This window comes from Parambassis ranga, chromosome 7, assembly GCF_900634625.1.
Source record: "Parambassis ranga chromosome 7, fParRan2.1, whole genome shotgun sequence".
In the NCBI taxonomy this organism is placed as follows: domain Eukaryota; kingdom Metazoa; phylum Chordata; class Actinopteri; family Ambassidae; genus Parambassis; species Parambassis ranga.
In genome coordinates, this window is record NC_041028.1 from 17,350,272 (window position 1) to 17,369,186 (window position 18,915).

General features: G+C 43.3%; 1 protein-coding gene across 4 annotated transcripts; it reads right to left on the minus strand.

Annotated features, from left to right (window-relative positions):
* Positions 1-223: 223 nt before the first annotated feature.
* LOC114438843 (protein FAM110A) lies at positions 224-18,016 on the minus strand. 4 transcript variants are annotated; one of them, XM_028410445.1, is made up of 3 exons: positions 17,906-18,016; positions 3,075-3,493; positions 224-2,720 (listed from the first exon to the last, which is right to left on the minus strand). In XM_028410445.1, exon 3 carries the CDS (start codon positions 2,708-2,710, stop codon positions 1,292-1,294), a length of 1,419 nt encoding a protein of 472 aa, XP_028266246.1. In that variant the 5' UTR covers positions 2,711-2,720; positions 3,075-3,493; positions 17,906-18,016; the 3' UTR covers positions 224-1,291. The 4 variants fall into 4 exon arrangements, with proteins under 4 accessions (XP_028266246.1, XP_028266247.1, XP_028266245.1 ...); XM_028410446.1 differs by lacking the exon at positions 17,906-18,016 and adding an exon at positions 10,494-10,591; XM_028410444.1 differs by lacking the exon at positions 17,906-18,016 and adding an exon at positions 10,358-10,487.
* Positions 18,017-18,915: the final 899 nt, after the last annotated feature.

Here is an 18,915-nt window from a genome sequence, read left to right on the forward strand (position 1 = left end):
ACTGTAAATCATGAAACAGGCGTAGATTGCAGAGGGTGGGAGAACTCACACAGGGGCAAGGGGGGCGGTGGTTCACAGACCGCCCCTCTTACTCCTGCTGCGACAAACAGGAAGTCAAATAAATACACGACAGTCTGACTTTCTGTAGCGCTTCCCATAGAGCAGCGGGGTGCGCGCTGCACGGAGCATCCCCCTGTTTACAACATTCACACTGTAGCATGTGTGCCTGGTGCCTGGAGTTGTGTGTTTTATTGTGATCCTACATATATTGTAATTATAGTAAGTACGATCAGATTGCACTTAAGAGCAAAGATTGAATTCTGTACACAAAGTCGTCCGATATTAAAAAATACATTAAATTACAATTTTCCAAATAAATATTGGTCCATTTTTTTTGTTAGTATGCCTTCTTCCTGAGACACTTTCAGAACCACAGACATATTCATACACCATTTAATCCATGACTCATTACTTCCCCCTCTAAATAACTTTGTCATGGTACACTTACTTCAACCATCCTTCATCATATGCCGTGCTCTCTCATCAAGACATACATTGTAAACTGATTTGTCTGGCTGCACCGGTGCAGCATAGTCTGAGACACGATGCACAAGACTAGACAATGTTGCAGACATCACTAACTGTAGTTGACCTGAATGAACATCTGTGCGGTGAATTTGTTGTGAGACAGAGCAGGGAGTGTGCTTTTTTTTTGAGATGATAAAGTAAAAATGTATACAAACTTGCATGCTTGACAGAACTTTGTATAATAACAGTCGTTGCAGCCGTATGAATGTGTTCATGGAAGCTTTTTTTTTTTTTGAGATTCACAGTATCGACGTGGTTCTCCTACTGGCTTGCACACAGTCACTGCATTGTGTAGTTCTCTGGCAGTTTTTAGCCAAGTTCCAGTCTGGCTTGGTGCTGCTGAGCTGTCTACACACACACACACACACACACACACACGGTACCTTTATGTGAGGAATCACAATTGCTGTCATCCTCTGCCTTCATCCTCACCATCATTTACACCTCTATTATTGCTTTTGTATACCTCTATTGTCATACAAGATCGTGTGAAGGAAGGGGTTAAATGTATTGTCCAGTTAGTCCAGTAGGGAAGCAGTCCTGACTTGCAGCCCAGGTATAAAAAAAATCTTCTAAAACAAACTTGAGCCTTCACAGGAAACAGAAGAAACAACTACTAGTATCCATAACTGTGATGTAAGGCAGCAGAAGATGAACAAATGGGCCTCCCTTCTCTTCACTGTTTTTCCAAGTCTTTTCAAGTCTATACATTAGAGACGGCATTGGTAGTGTCTCTTGCCTGGCGGATTCCGTAAAGCCACTTGATGACTCGGGCGTTCCTCTCGATGACGGAGATGCCGTAAGGGACCCGTTCATTGGCCCTGGCGTGCCCATCTTCGTCCTCATCATCCCCTCCATCCTCCCTCATCCGGTCTGCCTCGCACTCTGAGCTGGGTGTGCTGACGCTGCGGAGCTTGGAGACAGAAACGATGTCGGAGTTGGCCCTGGTGAAGCGCTCTACTCCTCCCATGCCATCGACCTCCTCAGGGTCCAGTCCGCAGTAATTGAAGAAACGCTCCAGATCAGCCGTGGCGCGGGAGTAGCGGTCACTCAGATCTGACTTGGAGCGGTGCAGGGATGGGTGCTTGCGAGCAGACCCCTTAGAGCTGGCGTTTGATATACGGGTGAAAGCGGGCGAGGCTGGTGGGATCATGCCAGCTCGTACCAGCATGGGACTGGGTGGCAGGTAAGCTGGAGGGGAGCACAGGTGCTGTGATGGTGTGCTTAGCTGAGGATGGGACTGGGGTTGATTCTGAGAGGAAGGAGGGGGTGGTGGGGGTGGGACTCCAGGGTGAGCAACTTGTCCCTGGGCAGTCTGTCTGGGCCTGAGCTGGGGCTTTAGCTGGGCCCTCTGTGGATTCCTTATCTCTGCCTGAGGCCGAACATCCACCCTGCGCACCGTCACTGAGTTAGGAGAGCTATACGGCGCTGGAACACCAATGCGGGGTGCTCGTGCAGGGACAGGGGGTGGCCGGCGGATGAGTTCTGCTGTAGGGGTTCGGAGGTTGTTATTGAGCGGAGAGGAAGTGCAGGAGGAAGTGGATGAGGAGTTGGTGGTGGTGTGATTGACTGGTTTGAGGTTATTGAGGAGACGGTTGCTCCTTTCCTGCTCTGCTGACAGACTGCTGCCGATGCTCTTAGCTCCAGATGATGGAGATGATGAGGAGGGAGAGGTGGAGGAAGATGACTGGGAAGAGGGCAACGGTCCGTCACATACATCATTGATTAAATTATTCAGAATATCCAAGTTAAGAACGGGCCTTCTCCTGTCTCCCGCGCCCTCTCTGCTTCCGCTGTTCTCCACGTCGGCTGGGCAGCGGGGAACTTTTCGGGCTGGAGGAGTGCTGATCTGGCACTGGAGCATCATCCCTGGAGGAACGAGGGGCTTGCGGATGATCGGGGGTTTGATGGGGGCCTGCCGGTTCAGCGCCACCTGCTGGCTCTTTACATACTTTGCTTTGTCTGCCTCGAGGCGCTCCACAGCGCTCAGTTTGCGGGCCCCAGGCTCAGCCTGGCGGCGGAAGTAGTCTGGGCCCTTGTTGAGGATCCTAAAGGGCATGGCAGAGGTGAAGGGTCCTCCAGCCAGGCGGCCATCTGAAGGCCGCAGGGTCTCAACCGGCATCCTGGAGGAGCTGACACAAAAGAGAAAAAGAAATTCAGTCAAAATGTGAACTGTGTGCAAAAAAATCAAAGCTGAGATAGGCAAGCAGAAATATTGTTTTATACTGTTTTATAGCAGTGATGTCACAACCAAAACATCACAAACATGAGGTGGAGGAACCAGCACATGTGACAGAAGGAGGTGGAGAATGGGGCTTTAATGGTCAGCGAACATCCTTTTAGAGCTCCCACACATCTTCTCTAAGCTTAAGAAAATAGCTCTTTTGTACTCTCTCTTTTCTTCCCACTCTCCCCCTCCTCTCCCACCCACCCCTCCTTTGCACCCTTGCTCCCCTGCTCCCCAGAGCCCCCTTTAACTTCCTTACCGGTCGCTGTGCTGCAGCTCTCCTTTTCTCGCTCCTTTCTTCTCCGTCGCCCCTCTTGCTCTTTTATCCTTCCTTTTTCCCAGTCCGGGTTCAGTAAAGGACTACTTGTGGGACAGGGTCAGTTGGGGTCAAATTCCACATCAGGCCCAGCCAAACCACCTCTATTAGCTCAGTGGTGACCCAGAAGGGGGTTAGGCTGCAGATCGGGGTCACCAGTCAGCCACAGTGCAGCTGATGGGTTCTCTTTATTTAAAAGACAGGTCTGGTAGATCAGCCAGCAGAGATACGGGCAGTACAGCAGCCTTTATGATCCTCTTTATGGTCGCCGTCCTGCTTGTCTGTTTAACCCTCGTTCACCTATCCAGCTGTGGTCCGATTCAAAAAGCCGGCCGGCAACTCAGCTGGAAAGCCCCACAGTCCTGAAGTAGGTGAAAAAACAGAAGGAAGTCCAAGTCAGATAAAGGTAGAGCTCTGTTTTCTGTCCGTTGTTCATTAACAAAAAATCCACACACACCGATAGGCACACACACACTCTCACATACACACGCACACACACTTCTCCGGCTGACAGACGGGGACTCTCTACAACACTGAAGTGGAGCAGACGGGACAGGCTTTAATACGGAGTCTGGCTCCTCCCAGCAAACCAATCACACGTCAGGCCGGGAGCCTCAGAGGGGCACGGGGGGCGGGGAAGGAGGCGGGAGACACGCTCGCATTGGTTCGGCTCTAAAGGGATTCTGACCAATCGGACCCCTCCCCCTCTCAGCACAACAAAACACTGAGGCAGGGCTTTCATTCAAATGAAAATTCTTTGAAAGGGAGAAAGGGGGAGAGAAAGAGAGAGGACAACGGGTAAGACAGATGCAATTTTTACATTGACTTGCATCAAGCGCAGCAGGGTGCTATGAAAACATGAAAAAAACACTGAAAGCCTGCACAACTGTTCCTCATGTTCAGCTCTTTGTCTTCATGCGTCAGAGGTAGAAACAAAGTGTGGATGTTGTGTAAACAATCAGACAATGTAAAAAAAGTAATGATTGGATTATTTCAAATCAAAGTCTGGTTAAATAATTTAGTGAAATTGATATTTGGGTGTAAAAATACTAACCAAATAAAGAAAATACTAACTAAATAAAGAAATGCACCCAATTACATCTGTGTCATTTCTCCCTGTTTTATGACTTGAAAGCACTCTTACTCCATTTTAATCCAATCCTATAATTCCACTGAAAAACAATCACCCCCTCCTCCCCCACACACCTCTCCACTCCTCCCTGCATCTTAACAATTACAACACTGCACTCCAGGGTTACATCACACCCAGTTAGCTTCCCTCCTCCTCCTCTCCTCTCCATCTTCCATGTATCCATCCGCACACTTTTAATTAGTCTTTTTATAGATGTCTCGCTTTTCTGTCTCCCTCAACATGTGACCCTGTTTTCCCTACACCCCCCCCCCCCCCCACCCACCCTGCTCTCATCCTTGAACATCAGGCCAGCATGCAGACAAGGAGAGCGAAAAGCAACCTTGACAGCTTACACTTGGACACACGCTTTCAGGTACTGTAGAAGCTTGAAAACCCACAAATACACACGCACAGCCACACACCTAGCTTTCATCTTAACCGTGTGACAAACCAAAGAAGAAGATTTTAAAATAGTTCAAACTTAAATTCAACACATTTGCATGAGAGAAAACAATGATTCACAAACATGAGAAAAATGTCTTCACACAAAGCCCCAGGGGATAACTGCACCTCGACGATAGAGGAAAACACTGTTACGAAAACAATAAAGACATGACAGTGAGAACTAAGTTTAACATGGAGAAAAAGAAGATCTGTTTGAATGTTTGAATCTTTTACATATAAGACAAAAATGCACTACAACTAGCATCCATGTTTTGTAGCAATGTAAACCTTTTAACAGTTCCCATTTTATCAATAACATCTGCAGCTCAGCAACAAATTATAGTTATCCTCGAGCAGCACAAAAACCAGTAAGATAACAGTCCCTAAACTGGTTTTTACTAAAAGGTTTTTCAGTTTAGTTAAAAAAATGAGTACTAGAGTAATATGTTGTTATTATTTTATTCCATGCGTTCCCCTCCTCTTGGTGTCATCCCACATGTAACTTGGTCGCTACATTGCACAATGTAAACAAACCTTCATATGTCAAATCAGCAGAGTTCAGAGTTCCCCTAACACACAACAACAAGCCCAACACGTGACACGGAGACACTCCACCTGCCTGAAGTAAATGCAGTAATCCCACTAATAACCAAAGTCAACACTGTAGCAAACCCCCTGAGGGTGTACACCTTTTGTGCACTATTTACTGTCAAAGAATGTTAATTTATAAGATTTTTTTTTACATTTTGTAATGTCATGCAGTTTCTTTTTTACTTTTCCAGATACTTTGCTTAAAAATCTACCAAATCATAATAGTTAAAAACACCAGAATAAAAAGCCCTTAACGCCCCACTCGCACTGAAAACACCAGCTTCAATGCAAAAGCTATAGGTATTTATAGTAATGGCTGTATCCATTCATAGAAACCCATCCTACAGAAAAGACTTTACCAGAAACAGTTAAGACAAATGTCTGGTCACTGAAACCTCAGCCACCTCCGCTTTAGTATGCTGTGGCCTTGTCATTACCCGTACACAGGCCCCTACTGACAAACACTTCCATTTAGTCCAGATTTAGAGCTTTTTATGTTGGTAAAAAGACGGATTCCTTAAAGAATCATTAACGTTTGGCTGGACTTTGTCTTTTAGACAAAAGGACGTGGAGCAAAAACACACAGGCAAACAGGCGCTGAACTGACATGTGCTTGTCTAAAGTGTAAATATTAAGTCTATTTTGCCTTCTCAACAACATTCTATAATATAGTTGAGGCTTTTAAAAACATGTGGTGGACAAACCCCATGAACACAAAAGGTGTAGGAGATCTCACTCACATGAGCATAAACTCATTATTCAGTCTCTCTAAAACCTAAATGATATAGAGCACTCCTGACAATATGCTAAATGAATTTACACTGTATGGAGATCAAATTTAATTTCAGTATGTAAATGTGAACCCGTTATCCTCCTCTTCCTGATAGAGACCCATCAACATGCAAATAACGTGAGCCTGGGTAGTCTGCACAAACAGGAGCTATTGTCATTCATTTCCCCACCCATAGGGGTCAGGCAGCTAGAAGTCACTTCACATGGGACATAAAGTGGGAGCAAACAGCACCATTACGCCTGTGGGCTAGGTGTGAATTGATCAATACATCACAAATCCTCGGATCTGTGTGTGAATGAGATAAAATTATAACTTCAGCAACCCCCCCCCCCCAGCCTGTCCATCTCCCTTTTCTAACTTCATTTTCACTCAAAGGATTGAAGCGGGGAAACTGGACTTGTTGAGTTTTCTTAAGATGTTTTGCTTCTTCTCGGTTCTTGCAGTAGAACTGATAAAGCTTATTATGTTATGTTCTGCACTTACACAAACAGCTGATGTCTCCAAAAAGCACCGACCACAGCGGCAGACCAAGGAATGATATTTCTACTTTGCCATGGAAACTTGTATAGTTAGAGTATCACAAAACTATGAACTAACTGCTGTGTTGCTATGAATCTGACTGCTCTGACATTCCACTTTCCAACCACACTATTAGTGGGTAATGATATGCCTTTGGATGTCTGCTGTGCATGAGTTAGAAAGACTGTGTTTCATACCATGTTAGAGTGACAGGAGTACAATGCTAGCAGCAGATAGAACAGAGGGACAGATAAAGGATGCATGTTTTATTATTATTATCCTAATATTATCTCAGTGCCAAGAAATGAGCTGAAAGGAGATGACAACCACAGCTGACTTGTCAGCTAGTGTGTTTAAGACTAATTACAAACAGAATCAATTACTGAGAGCAAATTGCTTTGCCAATGTTTTCTAGCAAGTGCCGAATGAAAAAGCAAACAGCAACATGTGAGGAAATGAGTTCCAGGGTGAGAGGAAAGAGAAAAGATTGTTTGTTTTACTTGTCTTCCTAGAAAATCTCCAGAAACACACACAAAAAACAGGAAGATGCAGCAATCTGAGGATCCAAACACTTACGGACAGGAACTAGGTGAACTTGTGTGTGTATTCTGTGACGACAACCGGCTTGTCATATCACAGTGGCCTTGTCCCAGTGGACGTTGTCCCCTGAGAGAGTAGACAGCAAGCGAAACCCTACCTAAAAAGAGTCATCAGAAATCCCCTCACTCCCAAATGTGAAACTCAGAACAGGGGTGAACTGCGCAAAAACTGGCTTACATAGCTTAATAATCAACTCAAAGTCAATCACCCTTTTCACGGGCAAGTGATTCCTGAGGAGTGTTTTACAGCAGTGATTTCTCACATTCTTCCCTACTGGAGCAGGAAGCAGTGGCACATTTCACAACAGGAATCGTAAGTGAAGAGAAACAAAAACAAGCATGATAGTGTGTTGCACATGCAGCAGGTTGACCCTGTTTTATGGTGAACTTAACCCATCTGTTTGTGGGCACTTGGACCAGCCTCTACACAATGCACTGGCCCCTGTCCACAATGTGTGCAGCACAAGCTAACCACTGCCTAACAAAAATAACAACGCCACAGAAAACATTGACAATCAAAAGTATGTTTTACTGAATCTCTAACATACAAAAAAAGGTCTCATGAGCAAGTGTGTTTACTGAATTATTCAATTCTTTTAAAACACTAAGTATAGGAGGTATGAGAGCAACTCTTTACATGCTTTATAAACTCAGGCTCCTTTATGATTGATAGTTAAGAGGAAAAAAAGCCAGGCCTGGGTGATCATGTTATGAACCCACAACACAAACCCCTGATTGTCACCACACTGGGACACCTGGCTTCAGCTTTTCAGTCAATAAAAAGCTAAAAGAAGAGTTCAAAAGGTTATCAGCCACTCCCCCCCCCCCATGGGCTGATTTAAGGAGCTCCAAAGACAGCTAATGAAGACAGAGAGGCAAGCACCAGAGCACTAGAGCCTGGGACTCATCCCTCGGTGCTGTGCCACACTGCTCATTCCTACAGAAAACAGCTCCTGGCCGGGTTGAGACCTCGACAGACATGCATGACTGAAGAGTCTGGACTTACAGGGTTATGCAACCGTTATGTGCACGAGGGTCTAGTCAACTGCAATAACAACCACTGAACCATAAGCAGACAGTTATTATAGCATCCAGCTCCACATTTGTACAGATCTACTCCTTTCTCTCCCCCCTCCATCCATCCATCGGTCCCCCCATTAAACCCCCTCCTCCACCCTCACTGTCTGTGTCAGTGGCCCCAGGAAAACACACACATCCATGCACTATTATACCCAAGGTTAGGGATGGGAAGAGGGTCCAATGAAATCCTGCCTTCAGTGTATGTGTAGCTGTGCAATGCACACCTGAATGTCAGCATCCCCATTTCTATGTGTGTGTGTGTTCATCTCAGGAAGTGAGTTTGACTGAGTAGGTAATCAGTGGAGAGCAGGTGGCTGAGTCTTCCCTGGGGAAAACTAAACCAAGCAGCGAAGACAAACATATTAGAACATCTGTGGTTTGCCTAGATGAGAAAGAAGAGGAAAGCTCAATATGAATGTACATTTGTTCCCTTAAGCTTCAAATAATGGAAATAGTACCATTTCCATAATTTATTTCAAAAACATAAAGTGAAAGTAGAAGTAGAAGAGCTTAAATGCTTCTCATTTACCAATTCAGGCATGTAATCACATCACACTGCCATCAGGAGCAACTTTGGGTCAAGTATCGCTGTGTAAAAGGGCCAAGGATTGACCCAAAGTGGACAAAGTTCTATAGGTTTGTTACGTTCATGTGGCTGTTTTAACATTGTTCTGCTGAAGGAAGATCAGTTCCTCTGAGCTCACATTTAAACTATTTTTAAAATGTGCACGTAAGAGCATGGACATTTTGGAAGGCAAATCCCAGCGCAGTAACTAATGTGAAGATGTATAACGTGCACACATTCATCCCCACGAACACATCCAATGAGAAATGTTTGGACAGCTTGACTGACATCAGTCTCTTTCATGTATCTGGATATTTTTCTGCATGTTTTGGATAACTTATACACAGGGTTATGACTCTGATTTACAACACCCTTGGAGATTCTGGCACAGCTGAGCCTCTAGAGTGTAAAATAACTCTGACCCAGCAAAGAATTTTTGCTGATTATGAAATCTCATACGATACCCCCCAAAAACTGATCTGAGTATAGATGTAAGTATGAGTGCGTGCTGAAGGCATTTCTCCCTCAGTGAGCTAGAGCTAATCTGTTAGATAACACACGCACACCTGGGGGCATAAGACACAAATGTGCACATACATACTAATGCTATTACATGCCAGCTGCATACATAAAAGGCACACACATTCATGGAAAACACACACACACACAGTTCATGCTGCAATGGCACAGCCTGAAGGCAAACAAAAAAATGCAAGGCGACAGAAAATATCCCCCCAGCTCAACGCGGTGATGAACACATTCCAGAGATGCGCAGGCATGGACACAATCACATACTACTGTCCTTAGTCAGATACAGAGCCACCACACACACACACACACAAACTCACGCACAAACAGACACGAGTGGAAGGGAGAGCGGTCAGTGTGGAGTCGCCTCAATGGCTAGGCCTCACTGTTGGCTTGGATACGTGGAGTGTTTTACTCACACACACACAGCTTGCACTCACATGTCATGGCTAAATCACACGATGTTAACTCTTTCTAAACTCTATATACCTTCTTTAGTGACACACTTGCTAATAAAGTGGCCATTAATGAAGTTCTGTCCTCAACTTTTCTTCTTCTTGTTCAAAGAAACCTTGCTTGTTGTAAGTACGATTCATTCACTCTGCCAGCATGCCATGCAGCCTCTTCCCCAGTTACAGCTGAGAGAGTGAAAATAGTCCTGAAGCAGAGCTGCCAAATGTTATAATCAAGCTCAGTATTTTTAGATTTGGCACCCTATCTCAAGGACAAGGAAGCACAGGCAGGGACAGAGAAAAAAAGACAATAGCTGCCTCTATTATAATGTAGATTTTTAGTTGGATAACACATTACAGCAAATATCTATGCACATAAATCATTCACACCTCCTGACAAAAAAAACACTTGTGTGTGTGAAATGTGCTGCCAAAGCAACAAGCACCCCGGACGTTTAAGTACATAAACACAACCTCATGTCTACACACTGCTCAGCCAGGACAGAAAGTAAACTTTACTTACGTGATGTAGAAAAATGTCCTAAACTGTGGAAAACAACAAAACTGCCACGGTAAAAACAGGCAGGCAAACGCTGTGAGTCTGCTTCAGGCTGCTACCAGCATCAATGTGCCGGCACGCAAGCCAAATGAGCACTAACCTGGAGTGTGTTTCTGCTCCTCAGGATAAAATCCTCCACTCCTTCTCCTCCCACTGCCAAGGAAAACTCCGCCCCCTTTGTTTCTACACGCAGGAAGGGAGCTGGGAGTGCAGGAAGCAGGAGCTTTACCTCACAAACACATGACCTTCCCGGCACTTTCTCATCATCCTGTCTTTCTTTGGAGGTGTCATATCCGGTGCCCATGACTGTGGCACCAGTAATGTGGGGAATTATTCATTTACATAACTGTTTTGATCTCACGGCACAGTAATCTCAGTAATCACAAGAAGGGGAGCACTCACTATGAACAGAAATAAAAGAGCTGTTGATATTTTTTAATTTAGTACCGTTGCTTTCCGGACTACTGTACATCAGTTGATTTTAAGTTCTGAAATCCTTGGGCATCCCAAGCTGAAAGTATAAATTCTCCTGGAAATATCCAGCAAGAGATGCAACAAAAAGTACACCCAAACATCCCCGGATATTTAGATATATAGGTAGGTAGGTAGACCTGGTACAGCCTGATCTCTATTGATAAGTCCAATGTTTGTAATCATTCATTTTAAGTATACGAAGACTTGAAATTTTACATAATTATGGGTGTAAGCACCTGGTCAAAGGCATGTCTCAGCTCTACTCACGCTCCACCTTTCTGCCTTAATTAGGAGTTTAGTTGGACTGTGACACTGCCAACAAGGCGATGGGTTGTGCCTCCCATCATGACTCAAAACGCCCCCTTAAAAAAATCTACCATTGACGTCACAGACGCTTCATCCCCAAGGACTGCCCTGCTTCTTCCACTACCAGAAAGTCACTACAAATACCCGATTTACAACTTCACACTGTTGTCAGTGCACATGCTCATTATCATAGGAAAAAATCTGCACTACAGCTTTAGCATTCAGACATGATAAGACATGTAAATAACTATCCTATTGATGCACTGAAGTGCGTATCTGATTGGGACATATTGTAACAACAGTCTGTATGGAATAAATCAATCGAACAATACTTGAATAAGACGGATTAGTAACAACTCCACGTAACATTAGTCTTTTCCTTTTCAATAGATTCATCTAAGATAACACACAATGTATTCTCTTAAGTGAGAAAGTCAAGGAAGGGGAAACGGATCAACAGACAGCTGCTGCATAAAAGAAAAAGAATATCATTATGAAGGAGGTGTGGTTGAGGATATCCTGTCATTAAGGCCTGCAAAACAGTGGTTTAAGAGAAGCTTTACTCCTGGAAAACCACAATGAGTATTCCTGAAAGTTTATATATAAACTCAAATGTACAATTAATAAAACAACATAAGGCAGGCCGTGCACTTGCCTTGTATTTTGTTTCACTTCCTGCACACTGTGTCTATGCTACCATCACTCCTTACAAACCTAAACACAGTGTTGCTTATTTAAAGGAGTCAGCAGGGCGGGGTGCATCAGATCAACCTCCCTGTGTAGGGTTCAGACACTCATGCCCACAATATAAAGTCAAACACATGCACGCAGTGGTCAGTCGTTTTCCGGAGGTAGCAGCAGGGAACGAACTTCCACTCCCGATTCCTCACTCTGGAGTCAAACATGTGCAGTGTGACTCCACTTACATAGCACAATAAATAGTCAAACTGGGTCAACAAATTCCAACACCTTGTCTGCTGACACATACACGGAGTCTCCAGCCTCTCATCCCTTCCATACCTTCACAATCCTTCCTCTGCTTCTCTGTTTCACTTCAAGCCTCGTTCCTCCTTACATCTTTTGGCTGCTACACGATCTCCAAGCCAGGGGGGAATATTTTAAACATAACATCTTGTGAGTGTCCCAGGCGGCCCTCTGGCAGTGGTAACACACCTCCATGAGAACACACACCTTCACTCAGAGACACAGAGGAGTCAGGTGGATTAGAAGCATTAGTACGAGAGTGTGGTGCCTTCTCATTTGGCCAAACACTCAAATACTCTGTGATCTGCGATAAACACTTGCCCACTTTACTTGCAAGATGAGTCAATACTGATAGCCCATTGGAAGCTTACTAAACACACAATTAACAATTCTGTTCTTGAGTCTTCAGTTGTCCTTCTTCCAAGCCACCAAGAGAGCGAGAGGTATAAGGTTACTACAGCTCAAAATCACAAGCTCCATCACTTGGTGCACACATTGCATAAATGCTGGCACCCACAAGGCTCGCATCTCACGTTACCGCTCACATTACAGAGACATGCCCGTGCAGGCCCTGCCTCTGTCACTCAGGTTTGGTTTGGCAACTGCATCACCGTAGAATAAATCTCCCGAGCAAATCATATGTAGCTGAGTCAACCGAGTGCACATAACAAAGAGATGTACACACAAAATGAAGAAAACAGCTCTGAAAGCAGCACTGTAATGACGCAAATGATGAGCACAAGCAAATACGTTGCTGTGGTCTGCACAGTGACGTTGACATTTGGTCATGAGAAGGAAATTATTCCAGGAATGGGAAGAGAAGAGCTGAAATTCAGGTTTCTAGGGGGAATTCTTGATATTCAGTGTTTGTTGACTCTCACAGACTCAGTCAAAACAAATACTTTGAAACTGTTTGAACAGTATGAGTTCTTTAGGGCAAAACGTGACTTGTTCCAAAGCCCATGACCTCTTTTCTTTTCTTCTTTTTTTCAAAAAAGCAAATACAGGATGTAAACAAACCATACAGCCCAGCAAAAGAGAAAACTGAAACACAAATGGTGTGTTTGAAGGCTGTGACATTTGAATTTCTATACAATAAATCGCAATCTTTCCTTTTAAATGAACAAAATATAAGAAAATGCGTTACGCAAATCAAAATTCTTTTTCCCCTCAGAAGAGAAGTTACACAGTAAAATAGAGCTGACAAAGTGCAGAGTGCAGACAAAGAGATATTATTGTAAACATGATCCAAATGTGACACAGCAGCAGGAATCTATAACACACAGACATGTTAAAAGCTGTTTGTTTGAGCGCTCTGGTTAGTAGGTCAGTGGGTCCAGAGTAGAGGGGGGCAGGGTAAACAGTGGTTAACAAGAAGCATGTTTCTAAATAATGACCTTAAAACAGCCAGGGGCGTTGACAACAGGCAAAGGGCAGGGTCTCCCTCACGTTTAGTCAGGAAGTGGCCTTCTGGGAATAGAAAAAAGCAGGGAACGATGAAAGGAAGGCTGGCATCCAGATGCCATCATTTGTCTTGAAGGGGTGGAGCACATGGCGCAGAAGGGAGATCCTCCAAAAATACATTCATGCACATGCAAATCGTTCTAACGAACACTTGTGCTTGTTGCCGTTTGTGTGTGCCAGAAGTACACATACACAAAGTCATCAAACCAGATCTATTTGTGTAGTCACCGTTTACTCAGCCTTAACTGTCTGGTTCCCAGCCTTTAGACCAATTATGATTAATCTGTGTATGGTTTTCATTTACAGAAAGTAGATTCAAAGAGAGACACATCCACTCTGTCACCTGCCAGACACAGACATTCAAGTCGATTGATGCAAAAACTAAATCACATGGCACACTTGCAAGCATGTTTCTTAATGTGAATAGAAGCCAGTGCAGCTGACAGCTGAAAACAAAAAGATCATGAGTTTTCTGCAGGACAATGACAATGATGAAGTACTCTTCTCTGTCACCACGACCCACAGTGTCACTCCGCCAGCTGTTTGCATGTGAGCAATCTGCATGTGATTCCTGAGCTGCTGACCTCCAGACTTCAGTACACAGCCTGCCAGGACAAGAAATCACACTGACCCCATTCCTCAGGGGGAGACTGGAAGCACCCAAGGGCCAATGGTGGAAGAAAATGGTGACCACATGACTCTTACTGTCTAGGATATTTGGGCCAGAGGGCCTAACCTCACTAAAAACAAAATGCTCTGTTTAAACGGGAGATACCAGTCTTGACATGAATATAAAATATGTCAGAGGACAATGAGAAGGAAATGAGAGAGCTCTTTTACTAGAAGAGCTGCATTCACATCTAAATGTTATATGCAAAACCCATGCTCTATCAGCTATACAGCAGATAAGGAGAAACTGATGTGCCACCTTCGTGTCTAAAAGTCAATTCCTTCCTTGCAGCAGAACAGGGAAACACAATTACCATTTTATACCACAATTAGCACATATATTTAGGGTTTTCAGTGCCTAGTGGATGACATTCCCTTCATTTGACCATGAAAGAAATGGCCGCTGTACAGTAAAGGCAAAAGCCAGATGTCTTCGAAGTTCTTTTGGCTAAAGGGCAGTGTTTTGTATGAAAATGCATGTATCTTGGGGCTTGTGTCATCCCCTGAGCAACAATGGCTCTGTGTGTGGTTTTTAAATGACCTCATAGCTGCACAGATAAACTGAGCGCCAGGCCTGCACTGAGATAACACACAGGTAGCACCACAGAACGACCAGACAGTGAGACAAGACAGGAAGCTGGAGAGGGAGGCAGGAAGAGGAACACAGAAACAGACAAGTAGGACTCACAGTCAGCAAAAACACACAACAGCAGCCAAACAGTGTAAGAACTGGTGCTTAAGCAGCCTCTGAGTCAGTCCTTGTGACATGATGATTAATAGTTAGTTCTGCAATGGGGCAATGTAGGCTGTGACACCAGCTATTTGTATTGATCCTACGGAAATGGCACTGATCGTATTCTGTTCGGATAAATGTGTAACACCTAATGCACTCTGCAAAGAAATACAAGCACATTTTCCTATGTTGTTCTGCAACTTTGATGTTGGCTATAATATTGTAGGCCACAGCCTGTGGTGCGCAATCTAGCCCAAACCACACTATTATTTGCTGGCTATTCATTGTGATGGATGGTATGTAGGTTTCATGGGAAAAGTATGCTGTCTTCCAGCTAATCACAGGCCTGCTGTCATATAGACAGTTTAGAGAAGCTGTGAGAAACCAGAACATCAGCAGCATTACCTGCAGTGGTTAGTTACTCTATTATGTGTGCCATAACAGCAGACTGATGTAACAGCTGAGATTAAATGTTCCAACGTGCCGGTCTGTGTGGCAGCTATGTAACATGAAATATTACCAAGACTGACATCAACCATTCTACTACAAATAGAAAGGATTCCCTCCCTTTTCTCAGGCTAGCTATATTTACTGCAATGCATCAACACTAGGACCAAAATACTGAAAAGTAAACAACTGAATGAGCAGTCAGAAAAAAAGACTCTGAAACGGCAAACCTCACAAACCAAACCTCAGACATGGTGACGGTGGAAAAGCTACAGAATCTGCACTACACTATACAATGCATGTACACCTCTTAATGCCAAGTATGTGACAGTGTTTGCCACGTAAGGCAAGAAGAAGTACTCCCACACTTGAAGCTGTGCAACCAACAGTTATTACAGATTAATCTCTTTTTTCCTCTACTGAAAAAGAAATGCCCAACACAGGTTCCCAGAGCTCAAGGTATGTTTTGCATGTAGTTTCCTATAGATAATAACTTAACATTCTGCTTTAGATCAGCAGTTCATGCAGATGTGTTTTGACCACAGGAACTACGAGGTCTGTCTAAGCAGAAATTACACCATTGTGGGGGTTTCCTACCTCCAGAAGTACCCCATCATTCCCCTGTGGGATGCATTTTTTGGGGGGGTGAAACAATACCTAATCTAAACTGGTTCATCTGAGCAGTCCTGAAAAACTGAAGGGTGGGGACTGGCCCTGATTGCATTTCTTTTCTGGTTAAACCTGGCAGTAAACAGACAACACATTAAAAAATGAAAAAATGCACCATTTCTATACATGCCATCAAATCAATCAAACAAAGGTCCCCTACTGATCAGGCTGGTTTAAGATCCTAACTTAGACAAAAGGCTGCACAAACAATTATTGGTTATCGGTCAACATTTTTTGAATGCATTACATGAGAAGGATCTCCCCTTTTGCTCAAATGCACCCCCTGAACAGAACACTGTTGGGTTGTGGTGGGCCTCTGTCTTAAGTTAAAAGCCACATAAGTTCCTTTCCAGACACCACCAACCCAGACTCCCTTGTCTACATGCAAAAAAACAAAGTATCTGCAAATTCTTCAAAGCACAAATGTGAATAACAGCAGTTAGGATCTGAACCCACAGCTATACATACGGCCCTTAACTTTTAGAAAGTGGTATGGTTTTTCTGTTACATTTAGATGTAAGAAACAGAGTCAGATTTCCAGTTAAGTCAGCAGACTGTTGTTCTTGTTTTCCCCCAAGATGAACACAGGCACACTGAAAGAGGCCCGTAAAAAAGAAAAAACTCCATGTTGACAAGTAAAGTGACTTTAGTAGGCCGCAGGATGCACATTCTTGGCCTGGGAATGATTAAGAGTGGAATTACAAGGTGTGTTTGTTGCTGTTGCCCAGAGTGAACTGCTTTTACATGTTACAGTTTGCACTCTTTGGCAAGTTCTGAACCATTGATCCAACCAGCAATCTGAGACTAGTCCGCTTTCCTCTAGATATTCAAACAGCTTTCTATTAAAACATTTAGCTAGAATTAAAGTGAAGGTAACACAGCATAGTGACACAGTTACCAACAAAACTTACTGTGTAAAACATGAAATACCCTTTTTTTTATCCTAGATTGCCGCACACTGCCTCATATTTATTTACTGCAGACAGCCTTAAGAGAAGACTTAACAGGACAGCCCAGTGTCTCAGTATCTTACAAAGTAGATACAGAAATAGCTGCTGTAGCTGATCTTTAACCCCTCAGCAAAGAGAACAGACATTTCCCCCAGACATTCGGCTCACTTATTTCATCACTTACAAAATATCCTTGTGTGCAATCATCTGATCATTTTTTGCTGACTCTGGACTCTGGTTCAAAAAGGGAGGCACGTAGGACCCATACAAGGAGGCACATCTGATTCAACAGCAGTGGCGTGCAGGCCTCAGCTTCCTCCTCTGACAGAGAAACAGGAACTGATTTCCTCATCCTCAGTGTAAATACATCAACAACAAGCTCTGCGTGACCTTTAAACCAGACTCATTTCACCTGACACAGATGTGGGCTTCCTCATTTTGTGTAACATTCATACTGTCTTTTTATCTTTTTTTTTTTTTTACACTTTTCTGGGAATCACAGAATAAAGCAAGATTTCCCAACATGATGGTCTTAGAGATTTAAGAGACAACCGTATGAGTCACTAACCTACAAAACCACTGTCATGAAGGCTTTAATAGTTACATCTGGAATGAAGCAAATATAATATGTTCCGAAACCCCCTAGAGGCCAGGTAATCACAGTGTCCACTGTACTGTCCGTGGGACCAACTGCTTAATGAACTCTAACGTGTTTATATCTCGTAGCTTCGGGTTTAGCTCATTATGCTAATGTTTAAAGAGGTAAACAGGTGCGCATCTTCTATCATCAAATTACTGAAAAACAAACGTACCTACCCGCAGATAAAGCTTCTTTTCTGTCCAAACACAGTGCCGCATTCAACGTTTCGTAAAAGTGTAGTGAACGGTGTGAGTGAGTATATCTCGGTATAATTGACGTAACGGCATTCGGTGTCCACTTTCACAAAAACTTTCAATGTTGGCGCGGGTGATACCACAACACTGCTCCATCCACACTGTACCTACGGTTAAGATACTCGACATACACCTATCGATAGCGTTACAGTCTCTTTGGCGAAGAACACAGTAATATTTACACAAAGTATCGATTACGTATCGGAAAACTCTTAATTTACTCTAAAATCATAAGGTTTATTCAGAGGGGTCATATGCCACACCCCTAAACTTTCCCCTGAAATGGTACGGTCGGGGTTCCCCTCATTGGTCAACCAAGGCCTTTTTACAGATTTGGAGGACGCAGCGTACCCGCTACCATGGTAACACCTTCCTTCTCGCGAGAATACAAACCTGTACCCTAATACAAAACGGCATAAGCTGGAAGTCTTTTGTTTGCTCCACTTCACTATAGCAGGAACTCGTAATATGAATTATAAATAAAAACAGTAGAAAGAGAAATATATAGTTATTTAAGCCTTTATAGATATAAACATCAGAATCAGAAGCCTTTCCTGTCATTGCATAATGACACACAAATCCGTGGAGGCACTTAGTTGATGCATATATTTATATATATATATATAAATATCATGTTTATCATGTTTATTTTTGACATATATATATATATATATATATATATATACACGTATATATATACACGTATATATATACACACGTATATATATATATATATATATATATATATATAAAAACGTATATATATACACGTATATATATACACACGTATATATATACACGTATATATACACGTATATATATATATATATATATATATACACACACGTGTATATATATACGTATATATATATATATATATATACACACACGTATATATATATACACACGTATATATATACACGTATATATAC

Coding starts and splice junctions, on each gene's coding strand:
- LOC114438843 (XM_028410445.1), bottom strand. CDS start 2,710: ATGCCGGTTGAGACCCTGCGGCCTTCAGATGGCCGCCTGGCTGGAGGA.